The 13,501-nt window shown below is 40.2% G+C and overlaps 1 protein-coding gene across 1 annotated transcript; it reads right to left on the bottom strand.

The window, feature by feature from the left end:
• Nucleotides 1–1,294: 1,294 nt before the first annotated feature.
• LOC142412550 (14 kDa phosphohistidine phosphatase-like) lies at nucleotides 1,295–4,752 on the bottom strand. Its single transcript, XM_075508005.1, has 3 exons — nucleotides 4,487–4,752; nucleotides 3,884–4,008; nucleotides 1,295–1,407 (listed from the first exon to the last, which is right to left on the bottom strand). Exons 1-3 carry the CDS (start codon nucleotides 4,614–4,616, stop codon nucleotides 1,315–1,317), a joined length of 348 nt encoding a protein of 115 aa, XP_075364120.1. The 5' UTR covers nucleotides 4,617–4,752; the 3' UTR covers nucleotides 1,295–1,314.
• Nucleotides 4,753–13,501: the final 8,749 nt, after the last annotated feature.

The raw sequence follows: 13,501 nt of genomic DNA, 5'->3' as shown, positions 1-13,501 counted from the left end.
GGAAGTCCAGGCTGCATGTGGGGGGAAGCAGGTGCCAGCCAAGAGACCTGCAGCACCACGTTGAAGAGATCCTGCTCCCAGGTGATTATTGGGATGGAGATACCTGGAACTCTTCTAATGAGGAATGGACTGAAAGGTTTGAGGACAAGAACAGGAAATCCCTCTCTGCCCAACCAATCAAAAAAAAGATACAGAAGGGTGAGAAAAGATGGATAATTAGTGTAATAAGGCAGTAACATCAGGATTTTTTTGTGATAGAAACTGGACTAAAGCCTCTCAAATTTCATAGTTTGTACCGTAAGAGTCACATACACACTGAAAATAAAAAGCCACTCTATACCACCAGATACTGGTAGGTAAGTGCAGTAGGAACCACAGCAAAAGGGAGAACCAGGATTTATATGCAAATACCTCTTGAAGACTGCAAGTCAACAACGTAAGCATAAGAACAAAAGGTACTCCCTTGAAATCCACAACAGCATTAAAGGAGACTGGCAGGAAACAAAAAAGTGAGAATTGTAGAAAGTAACTTCACAACAAATGAAGGGCAACATCCTGCCACAACAGGAGGAAGCAGGTGCTCTAAGTTAATTCAGACACTACCTAGGTGTGTATTGGGTCTGGCTGGGAGGTAGTTAACTTTAAGATAATTGCTATAAAAAAGGGAAAAAGCATCATTATACTCGTGGGGAATAAAAGAAGTACAGGGGAATCAGAATAAAACAAGTATTGTCAGAATTTGACATTGCCATCAGTCTGCTATAGGGAAAGATCTTACAGGAACACAAAAGATCTTGACCATGACTTGTGTGGAACACAAATACTGAATTTTCAAAACCATGGAGTAAATCGAAGATTTAGATCACTGGTGAAGAACTGTAACAGTCAGCCCTTCCCTCCCCCCTGATTTTTGTAAACATGGATAAGTTGAAAAGCCTGAAGAGCAACAGAAAATAAAGGAAACAAAACACTGTGGTCAAAAGACCAGGGAACAGCTTTGGTCCTGTGGTATTTAAGTTGATAGCAAAATCCTGATGTAACCTACAATATCAGTGAGACAGGACTGGATGAAAACAAACTGGAGGTAAGATGATGTGGGAGTGTTTAACTGGATGGCATGTCAAAAGGAGAGGAAAAAGGCTTAGAACTACAGATTCTGCACAAAGGAATGGTCTGAAAAATAAGATATATCTGGGGATTACTAACCGTATTATAAATTACAGCAGAGTCCAGTTACTCCAGATTTATGGTAACATACATAGAAGACACATTCACTTTTATTTGAACTGCTTGGTGCGTTCATGAGCAGCCAATTTATTTCTTGTCATCTGACCATGTGATTTCGTAATCTGTATACACTTTTTTCAGTATCTCTACAGTTACCGAATGATCTGCTTTTCCATAGCCCTGCAAGAAAGAACAAATGCTTATTAGACATGTACAGAAAGTAAGTCCACAGAACCATTCAGTTCTTGTTGACACAAATTATCCAGTTATGATTTGATACTTCAAGTAGTTCACATACAAATCAAATACAGGTTCTAAAAGAGTTATTCTTGCAGTATCATGTTTTATTTTTCTATTGTCCTCGCCAATTCCCCTACAGCCCAAGTTGTAGAAAATAAATGAGATGGGGTCAAGCTATCAAGGATATATTTTTCACATTATTTCTCCAGCAGAAAGCTTGTTTTAAAGCATTCCCAACCCCTCAGCCACCATATTTATTGAATGTTCTTTTCAACAACAGAGATTGCATTGACCCACTTTAATGCATGAGCATACAAACATCTGATTTGGCTCAGCTGAGGGAAAAAGGAATAAGCCACCACATGTGTGAACATTTGAGTACTATTCTAGCCACTAAAGAAATCAGTCTTCATGTTTTATTTATTTGCAATCTTGCCTTAGCTGGCATAATTGGCATAATTTTAAATATCTGTGCTCTTCAGCCACTGCAGCTCCAAACTAAGGCAAGGTCAGATAACCCATGTGATTTTTAACCCTCATTTAAATCACTGATCACAGTGTTACTCTTCAACTGAAATTTAAGAGTCATGCTAGAAGGTGCCTTTCCATTATTGTCTTATATGACTGGAGTTGTTATCTTGATTTCTTATTTCAGAACTACAAGTAAGTTTTTCCCTGTCAAAAAGCCTTTACTGCACAACAGTGCAGTCTACTGATAAAAACATGTGATTTACAGGTTCCTTTCTTTTTCCAGTAATATGTCATGTGAAGCTTAACTTGGAAGACTGAAAAAAGAGCTCAAGATTGCATTATCAAACAAAACATATACTCTTATTCATCACTGACTCTGCCCCAAGAGGAACAGCTTAAATAAACCAGCATTTGAACTGCACAGGTTAAAATTATTGATGCATTATAAGATGCATGCTTTTAAAAAATACCAGATAATATAGTTATGTCAGAAATACTGCAGGTTTATACTGTCAGTTGTAAAGCAACAGACCTACAGATCACTCTTGCCTTGGTAATCACTTTGAAGACCCCATCCAGCTTTGCAAATAATGGCACAGCATCTACTTCAAAAGAAGTCAATGACTATTTCTCTTGTTTTCATAAAACACCAAGATAGTTCTGTGTTAGAGTCGGACAACAAATCTTCAAGTAAAGAGAAGCATTAAATCAATGTAATTAATATACTAACTTCTGACCTGCTACTGAGGTCTTCTGAACCTCCAGGTCTCTGCCTGACAGAAGCCCTCATGGTAATAAAACTCTGCTTTTACATGGTGCTCATCTGTAAGCGTCAGGGTACCAAAAGCAGAGAAACAAGGTATTTTCCACAGACACTGCATTACAAGAGCAAGAACTGACCACTGCCTCTAATGCTCAATTGGCAGCTGAATTAATAATACAGGTGTTGTCTCATCTAAAAATGCAGTTATGAGGAGGACCTACAAGCACAAGATTTTAGTAGAATAAGCATTGTAACACTGCCTTCCCACCCCATACCAACCCTAAAGAGTTCTTTTTTTTCCTTATTATTCCAGGTGACAAGTCATCTTGGAACAAAAGCAGCACTAACATTTAAAAATGCTTAACACATTCAAGGCCCAACCTTCCCTGCTCATCTAAGGTAAGCAGATTTGAAGTAACCATCACTTTCTATAAAAAAATTAACTTAATAGAAATATTTTCTTCTTGTCTACATTAGAAGCTTAGAATCTTTACTCACAGTATTACTACAGAAGCAGCTACACTTCATCACAGAGCAACACCAGAAACAGACTATAGCATGTTCCCCAAATTCAAGAAATCATTACCACTTACTGTGTCTTTCACAAAGAAACTGAACTTACACAGAACAGTAACAGGTATCAAAAACGCTCTAGTTTCCATATTCTTGGAAGCTACTTTTATTCCCACAAAATGCATTTATGTGAAACGACATCCTCACCTACTAGAAACTCACCACACCTGAACTAGGTCTACTCTTCTCGCCGAACACATACACAGAACAACATTCACAATTTAGCTGGTCACTACCAACCAACCTTTTTACTGGCAAATAAAGATCACACAGTAGCTGGATCAAGACCCTGTGGCTACAAATGGGCTATTCCTGCTCTAGCAGTAAGACTAAAAGATTCTGAGTTGAGAGATGCCAACTTCCATTTTTAGTCTTGATTCTAACTTAATGTTAGCATTACTCAGCATTAAGTTACCTATTATTTTTGCTTTGGTCTCCTGCCCTTAAAAACTAGTGTTTTTTCTAAGCTATTTCACAAGTGAGCCAGGCAAGTTTTCCAGTTAGTGTTTACACTGTAATTCAAATTGCCAAAAGCCACCATGCTATAAAACAAAAATCCCAGAACATCACAGACAAAAGGATTTGAAGGAATACAAGAGATGCACTTACTGTAGAGAGCCCAAATACCCTAATTTTCTTGTCTTTGCTATTATGATCAATTTTCCCTCCTCCAAGGCATTTGCACTCATATCCCAGCTTTTCCATTTCAGGATTTACTTTTTCAAATATGTGATCTGCACAAGAAGAATGGTTAGAGAGGTTACAATACGCACTTGGCATCAAATACTCTAGAACTCTTCTTGTCAGCTATTTTCCACTCATTTTCCTCCAGTTCCCTTCCTTCACCTGCAAAAGAGGGAGCTTTCTCTTGACACATAGAAAAGCTGTAATTAAGGTTCTCTTATTTCAGTTTTTTACTTAGGTAACACATCTCACTCTCCTAAATGAGGTTTATCAGATTTGGAAATGACATCTGACAGAGATATTGACCCGCTTTTCATATTCGCATGAGGCACCTATAAAGGTGTTAAAAAAGGGGCTTCAGAGCTATGCCCGCTGACACCAGCCACCACAGCCCAGGGACTCCCCCTCCACCTCAGGTTCGCTTGGGAACCGGCGGCCCCGTCCCACACCCGAGGGACGCTGCCGGGGGGGGGGGGGGGGGGGCCGCTAACGATCGCTTCCCCAGCCACGCCGCGGCCTGTCACCCACTGTGGAACTCGGCCGCCTTGGTGCCGCGGACGATGTCCCGCTGCTCCTCGCCGCCCGGGCGCTGCAGGCGCACCAGGATGTACTTGAACGTGCCCTCGGGGTCGATCTCTACGTCCCGCACCGCCGCCATGGCGGTGCCGCCAGCCTGTGAGGTGACCGGGCCGCGCCGCTACGCCGCGCGGAGGCGGGGCCGCCACCGCCGTCCTCCACGGTTGGCGGCAAAGCGCCGGTCGCGGCCGGGGGCGGGGCAGGCGCTGTCGCCGCCGCTCAGCGGCTCGCCGTGAGGCGAGCGGGCGCCCGGCCTCTCCTCGCAGGCTGTGAGAGGACGCGCGGCGAAGGCGTGCGTTACTCCTTCAGGTTGCCCGTCAAGGCCTTAGGGGTGCCCTCGTCCATGCGCCCCTTCCTTAGCTGCCGTTCCTCCTCTCCCCCGGCTCCCAGACCTGGGGCCTTGCGGCGGGCACCCGCCATCACAGGTCCGTTGCAGGGCAAGGCATTTACACCCGGGGGGGAATGAGTCGCGGACGCGGAGAGCTGAACGCTCTGAGAATCTGTAGGTTACTCTTTACATATGTTAAATAAGAGATACAAATTTACCTCCTGTTCACCTTATTTTATGGGTTCCACTTGATGAGCTAGGCAAGCTTCACACAGATTAATCATGAAGCCACAGATGTCTAGAATGAATAAAATACACCAAGTTACTGAAAATTGAGTCTATAATATTTACTGGAAGAGAAAGAATTGTTTCCTTGTAGGGTTGAAGTAGGAGCATGGTCTTCTATCAAGGGCTTACTCCAAAAAGAGGGAATATTCACAGTCTAAAGACCAGAAGTTTTTAAAAAAGTTTCAGAATATTTCCACAAATTAGTTTAAACATAGCCACATCTTTTAAGTGCTATATTATAGGTCCCTTTCAAGTGACATGCATAAAAATAGTAAATCATTGTTGACATTAATTTCTCCAACTCTAATATAAAACCAGAGCTTGAATATAGACAGGGTACTATGTAAACTAAGATGTAATACACAAAAGGTGTCAGTAAAATAGAAGAATACAAATTCTGAATACAGCATTTAGAGGTGCTTAACACAATAAATGTAAGGTTTTTTTAATTAGAATTTGTTTTGTAATTTATTACTTCATAGTTGAAGCTGTTTACTGAACTACTTTATTAGCTATCCTAAGTATTAATAAAAAAAATTAATGCTTTATTATTTCAGATACTACTGTTAGTTACCTTTTTAGGCACAAAGTAGTACTATCACTGTGAGGAAAACAACCAGAGCCCCAGTAAGATAAGCCAAATTCTTGTTAGCTGTATCTTAGGAGATGAAGAGCTGAGAAGGGCTTTAAGTAGAAACCAAGCCTACCATCTCAGCTGTTCTGGATTTGCCACGGCAGGCAGGGAAAGTGATAAAATCTGGGTAAGGAGCCCCTCAGGATCATGAGGCTGAGAGAGTTCTGTAGAGTTGAGGTGGTTGCTTAAGCTTGCTTTGTTCAGTTCAGTAGTAAAGGCATGTAAGATTATTGTAGTGTTAGTTCTTTAAGTTTCTTTCAAGCAGTCTAAAAGGCCTTTTTTTGTTTTGATAGTTTTTGTGTATATAGCTTATTCTTTGATTATTTTGTCTACTGATTTAGCCTGGTATCTGATGCTCTTATTTATCTCTTCTTGAAGCTTTAGCATTAAGAAGGTTTTATAGAGCTTGTTCGAATGAACCTTGCCTTTTCATTTTTAACTGAAATAGGATACTTCATTCCCTTGAGCATAGAAGCCTGTTGCATGGCCATGGTTGTGGAAAACTTTATTGCCCTATTTCAGTTATGATGCACGGAAGGAACTAGCAACAAACAATGGTAACACTGATGAACAAGGGCAAGGATGGCAAAGGAAATACTTATAGCATATCTCAGAAGCTAAGCTTTAAAGGAATTTTTCCTCAACAAGGAGAGCAGGCATATGGCTTGATCTGACGTGGGTTTGAGCAAATAAGTTTGTGAGTTAGTAATAGGTGACTTTATTCTGAACTTTATCCAGAACTTTATCCTGTTCTCCTTAATGCTTTTGTCTTCCCAAGCACCCACCTTATCCAAAAGTAGTTTCCTATGCCATGCTGAGGTATAGGAGCTTCCTGTTGGCTTTTAGGCTGAAAACAAAAATCCCCTGCTGTTGGCCATAATTGTTAGTGCGTCACTTTGTGAGCCTCAGGGGTACAAAGAGGATGGCATGGCACAACAGGGGTCTCAAACCAGAGATAGCCTGCTTCCAGTGAAACAACATGAAGGGACTTTCCTTTTGTAATGGGATTACTCTTATGTAACTGTGGCAGTGAGTTTGGCACTATTTTCTGAAAAATTAAGGGGTTTTTTAATTTATTTGGCAAGGTGGCATCTTGTCTCTTCACAGTGATGTCCTAAAAACTATTGTTCTGAGGAAAAGTATTGTAATATCTCAAATTAGGTAACAGTGAACCAATAAGATGATAATTAAGATAGGACAGTAGATATTTTTCTTGAGTAGTTGTAGCAAGACTATAAGGGTAAGCGTTGCCAGTGTGTTTTCCTCTTCTATGTTACATATGGGGCTTGTTTTCCATTGTGGTTTGCAGGCTTTGGACTGGACTCAAATGACTATAAAGTTGCGTTGTTGTTTATGTCCTTCCTATCATCAGATTGTTTTAATCCACATGGCCTTGTAAAATTCACCTATCCTTACATTGGCTTGGGTTGTGCCAATATTGCAATGTATGTTGCAGTGGATTAAACTGTTGGTGTAACAAACAGAACCTGTGGTTAGGCTGAATCTGGGATACTTGAACCAAGTTACTGGTTGAGCTAGTGCATCTGAACTTGGTCAAACTTCTCTATACATTCCAGCAATCAGATTAAAAAGAAGCAACAAAAACTGTGGTTTATGTGACATGGTGTGATAGCTGGGTATAACTATTGTAGCTACCCCAGTTAATTTTCATAAGCGTATGAGTATGTGTCATACTTCTACCTTCTAAAAGTACTTGCTGAGTGCCTTGAGAGGGATAAAGCAGATAGTAGCCTCGTGTTCTCTATTGCATCGCTTATGAGAGGGTCCTGTGACTATGCTTTTTCTGCTTAACTCTTGAAAGTGTTAATAAATGTCAAATCAATTTCAGATCATGATAGAGATATCAGTGTTACTATATTCCTACAGGTTTTATGAAAATGGGTGGAGAAGTGAAATATCAAGTGAAATATTTGGGTGATGGAAACTGCTGATAGGGGACAAATACATTCTTGTCCCATTTAACTGCATTTCTACTGGGCTTTGTGGTGGCATTAAGGCTGTGACGTATCTTTTTATAGTAACTTTCTAGAAACATTCTTCTTCTGTATTATGTGCACACCCCCCCCGAAAAATTGCTCTGTTCAGGAAGTGTGTATGGATACTGAGCATTCTTTTTGTATCTTTTTCCCAGAGTTTCATATTTTTTTGGCTACTGAGGTGGACAGGCGGTCTTCAGATAATCATGGAGGAGGTTTCCACTTGAGTGCAGTGCCCTAAAAAATTAGCTCTGGAGTGTTTACTAGATGTAAGCAGTAGCTTCACACATCAAAATACAGCTACTTTATCGTAAGTCTTTACATCCTCTAGCCTTATACCACTCAGTAGCTCAAACTACAATTCAGATTAGGGTTTTCTTCTGAGAAAATTGGAAACCATGGCTTTAAGTACATGGACTGTTACATGAGTATGTTAAATGCTAGTTTTTCAACAAATATGGATTCTGAATATAGTTTAAGGAAGCCAGTTATGTGCCAGTATCAAACCTAACAGCAGAAGAATATACTAAAGGCATGCTAAAAAAATAAAAATAATCAAATCAGTAGCTTAAATTTGTTATGAGCAAAGCACAGGTGAGTAACATAAATGCAGCTGCGTTTTCTTCCTATGTACTGGCAGTCCAGCTAAAGCATGCATAAAATATCTGCAATAAAAGAGATACAATACTATAGTTACATGAAGTGATAGGTCCCTAGGAGTTCCTGAGGCATAGGTGCTAGCAGAGCAAGGCGGGTGTTGTGTCTTATTAAGGATTTCCAGAGCAGTTCTGCCCAGTTATGCCTTTCCTATGTTTGACCTGTCTCTTTCCCTACTCTTCTTGCTGTGAGTATACTGGAGATGGCTGTTGTAGGACTCCATCTGCTAATTGGATTCCTAAAATCTTTGTCATAAAAGCAGAAGGGTTGAGTCTCTTGACTAGCCTTCCCTTTAAATATCACTGAAAAAGCTGTGCCATGTATAAAGTAGGGCAAATCACTGGAGGTTCTCAAGATGTGATTGGACAGGGTGCTAGATCATCTCATCTAGGCTCCCTTTCCCACAAAAGGCTGGACCAGGTGATCTTTTGAGGTACCTTCCAACGTGGGCTATTCTATGAAATTCAAGTGCTAAGATTACTGAAAAAGCAGTGAAAAACAGGTTTTTGGGTGGGTTTTTTTTTTACTTTAGGTGTGTGTGCTTGTGAATGTGTAAATGGATTTCCTACTTAAATATTTTCATGCATGCAAAGACTAGATCTTCACAAAAGAGAATCCTTGCAGATAGAAGGTTCATAGCTTCTCCCCCCACTTCTCCAGATCAATTCTGTGTAGTCAGTAACAGTATTTTTCAATCAGACTTGAGTCATGAACCTACTTTTAAAATTCAGGCAAAGCACTGTGTACAGCATTTCAGCTCCTCTCCTGGACTGAATGTCAGGCGTCCAGCTCTGAGACTAAATTACATTTTGACTCGCACTGCGACATTCAGATAGATTGAGTATCTTTCCCCTGCATTATGTTCCCTGTTTTACAGCCTTCAGCTGAAGTCACTAAGTGGCAAAGTTTAGTACACAGTAACTGTTGGTTAAAAAGAAAACACACTGGCTTCCCTTTGAGTAACTTGGTAACAGGAAGTATCCCTGAAAAAGCCAGGGTTGAAAGCCTAAATGGGTCAACCCTTGTGCATGATGGCTTATGAGATTTTTCTGACCTGTAGTTAAAAGTTAATTTGGCCTCAAGTGGAATTTTTGAGAAATTGTTATTGACTATTGACAATTGTCACTTGTTTTGTCGATTTGGATTGAAATGAGGGATGGGGAAGAGAAGGTGTGGTTGTACTGCAGCTGTATGTGGAGATATCAAAGCCAGTTGTAATTGAACAAGTTCAGGTAGCAGAAGTCATCTGGCTGCAGAAAAACAGCTCAGATATGACTGGCTTATCATGCCAAAACCCAGGATCAATTTACTGTGCAGGTCTCAGACCTGCTATTTCTAGCTTGCTTTCAGTGCCCAGACTATACTAGTTAAGTTGCATGACAACTTAAAAGGAAGAAATTGGATTGCAGTTTAAGATCAAATGTAACATTTCATTTGAGAATAGGCAACAAACCTGTGAGCCAGGAGTATCTTAATGTCAAAACATCCTCATATTTATTTTGCTGTTTAGCCTCTGAACAGCAAGTGACTACAAAAGGAATATTAGTATTATGCAAATGTGTTAAATATACATTGCGCTGCAGTGAAACTCACCATGGGATTCTCTCAAGCCATTACACCAATCCATGTTACCAGAGTCAGGAAAAGGGAAACAATTGGTTTGAACTACAGCTTTATAAATTTTTCCTTTTATTGAGCTCTTTGACAGAAGGGCACAAGGTGTAAGGATATGTCTGGCCCATTGTTGTATTACAGGAAAATATTAAGAAAAGAATTTTGAAGTAGGTAATTTCCATCGCATGTAACTCTCAAGCGAGGGAGAAAATAAAATGAGGGTTAACTTTCAGCTGTACTTGCAATTTGTTTTATCCCAGAGTGAGAGTACACCCTTGAGTTGAGCAGAAGAATGCCTAATACACTGATGCAAATGAAGTACACTGTTGTAAATCATGACTGTCGTGGACATAAAAGATCACAGGTCTGCTCTGCTGCTTGGCCCACTCAATAGGCTTTGAAATGAAGATTTTTCTTCAACAACTGTTGGTTAGCAGCTCCTCAGATTAGCAATGAGGACAGAACAAATGCAGGATAATAGCGTTATCTGTCTTCATATTCATCTCTTTTGGATCTGTGTATGTATAGTCAGTTCAGAAGCCAGAGGCTTGGTTTGTGTGCTGAACGTTAAGAATCCAAGCCAACATTCAGCATGCAGGAGTCTAAAGGACCTCTGCTGGGTCCGTTACACCTTGCTTTCATGAATAATGCTCTCATATGATCCCTTTCAGAAACCGAGCAAAATCTGCATGAAAACCAAGTTTTTTGTTCTGCTACTCATAGAAGGCTGTTTTATAACCTCATTGCTCTGCTGGCAAGAAACTCCCTCCTAATTCCCAGTCTACATTTACTCACAGATGGTTTGCATCCATTTGGGTTTTTGTACCAACTTTATCCCTTCATATACAGAAAACTTCTGACCATCTTCTTTACTTTCCTGATACTTATAAAGAGTCCATCGCATCCTTTCTGAGCCTTCCTAGCTGCTTCCTCTTCCCCAGACTCAAACACAAATTTCTAATAGGCACCTGGGAAGGTATTTCTTTAGAGGGGACTTCATGGAATATTTCTACTGTTTGGACAGTCTAGAGTTTCCTACTAGGAAGTGTCATTCTCCTAGCTCTCCTTCTGAATGACCATAAATATCACCTGCCTGTCACAAGATTACTAGTCTAACCCACTTAGAAGTACTGAACATGTCCTTCCCACCGTAGAATCCCCTTGGTCGGTGAAACCAGTCTGTTGGGTTTGTTTTTCAGGGCTCTGCTGTCCTTTGGTTGTCCTTCCCTGCCCTTAGTGTCCATGCCTTACAGCATATGTTGGGGGCACGACAAAAGCATGGTGTACAGGTGATGATTCCAGAGTCCCAGCTGTTACTTTGTGGTCTGTAGAGATGAACGGTGTGAATGAGTTTTTTAAGTGATCAGAGTTAATTTCTGTGGGATCTATGACATCCTGACTATAAGGGCCTTTCAGCTGCAGCTGCTTTTCTTCAAGATGCATTTGCATTCATGGAGCAGAGATATGAGGAAACTGTGTGTCTCTCCTTAGTCACAGTGTTGAGAGTGCAGTTCCCTAGGTAAAAATCAGAATGAAGAAGAAAAGATGGATGGGGGATGTAATTGTATGAAGTCTTGCAGAATTCTGGACATAGATTGAAGGAAAAAAGTAGATTATTTTTATTTCTTGTGGTGCTCTACTAATATTTGTGTCTGTGGGCTGGTTTAGCTATAGCAATAATTCTGCTCTGAGAGAAGGGACATCGTATGCAGAGCAAAAGAATGAAGAGCTGCTTTCCCAAATGCTTCATTCAGTGAGTGCCAAGGTCAGGGAACAGTGTTTGGTATAGATAGGAAGGTATTCTTGTTACTCCGTGTTACTAAATTACATACCCTAGTAAGTGGGGGAAATGCCTTTAAAAGGGCATGTACACCATTTATTTCAGGGAAAGAAGGTTGAATCCTGCCTTAGAGGATAGAAGCAAACCCATAGAATTGGTGGTTTAACTCTTATTTTGTTTATTTAGTAACTAAAGGCACAACCTGAATAAGAGGTGAAAAATTACAGTACTGTCAATTTTGTTCTGAATTCTCTTCCCATTGCTTTAAGCATTTAAGCAAATGTATTTGCTCTCATTTTTGCTAACAGAGAGAGAATGGATCTCCTTTGACTTAACCTTTAGATAAACCTTTGTCTGTCTTTGACTCTAGAGTGTATAGAGCCACTGCACTCCTAATTTACTTCAGGTAGGCATAAATCTGGATCTTTCATTCTGTTTTGACAGTAGGGTAGCTTCTCCTATGTGGTTTATATACCCAGTCTGACATCATGGGGATTTTGTTGCTTCCAAGAAGTACAAATAAACTGAACTCTTTACTGCTTCAAATAAGAATGTTGCATGCAGGCCCAGTATTATTTTATAGATGATAAATGACAATTCCTTCACTTCCTGCTGATCCAATACCTATTATGAAAGTAAACTTTGCTATTATGACTTCTGTGGTCTAAATAACCAGACGCTGCTACTGATTGCAATCGTGTGACTACAAAAGATGAGTAAATACCTATTGATAAATGAGAGGAAAAAAACCCAACTAATATGCACCAGGATGGATACATATATAGAATCACAGAATCAATCATTTAGGTTGGAAAAGACCCTTAAGATAGAGTCCAATCGTAAACTTAACACTACCAAGTCCACCACTAAACAATGTCCCTAAGCGCCATGTCTACATATCTTTTAAATACCCCCAGGGATGGTGACCCAACCACTTCCCTGGTCAGCCTGTTCCAATGCTTGACAACGCTTTTGGTAAAGGGTTATCAATGGGGTGGGGGGTACATGCTTTGCATTTGAGAAAAATGACTGTGGATTGCTTTTTAGGCTCAAATATGAAAGTGCAGCAATTTCAGGGTAGGTGACAGCCTCACCCTTCCTGTTGAGTCAAGAAATCTAGAAGTGGGAGAAGAGTAAAATCTTCACTGGAAAGTTAAAATATTGTTTTCAGGCCCAGGAGATAAGGAAGGTTCTAACGATCTTGACACCAGTTAACTGGAACTTTAAAAAGACTTGTGGTGCTGGTTTTTGTCCAGGAAATTATAAAATTGAGCAATTTAATGCCATTGCTTTCAATGTTAGTGATGAACTTCTTTGTTCTTGAAAGAACTACTATATGCATCAACTATAAATACCTTCCACTAATGATCTTATGTTAAACGTGCCTATCCTAAAAAGCAATTACTTATCTAGCTGATAGAAATAAACTTCTTTCTTGGAATAATTCCTGGATGTTATGGTTGTGGCAAACTTGTGGTGGAGTGGCTAGGATGCTCCTGAAAGAGTACTTAATTCAAGAACTTCTGTTCTTTCATGGTCTGCTGACTGAGAAAAGTCATGAGTAGTATGAATGATGTGCCTTTGCTGGCTGTTCATGGGTCAGGTTTTACTTTTCAGTGCTGTGCAGTTGTTCCTTGTACTTTGGTCTTCTGCTTTGAAGATTTCAAAT

Source organism: Mycteria americana, chromosome 7 (genome assembly GCF_035582795.1).
Source record: "Mycteria americana isolate JAX WOST 10 ecotype Jacksonville Zoo and Gardens chromosome 7, USCA_MyAme_1.0, whole genome shotgun sequence".
Lineage (NCBI taxonomy): Eukaryota > Metazoa > Chordata > Aves > Ciconiiformes > Ciconiidae > Mycteria > Mycteria americana.
This window is presented reverse-complemented; position numbering and strand designations above follow the sequence as displayed.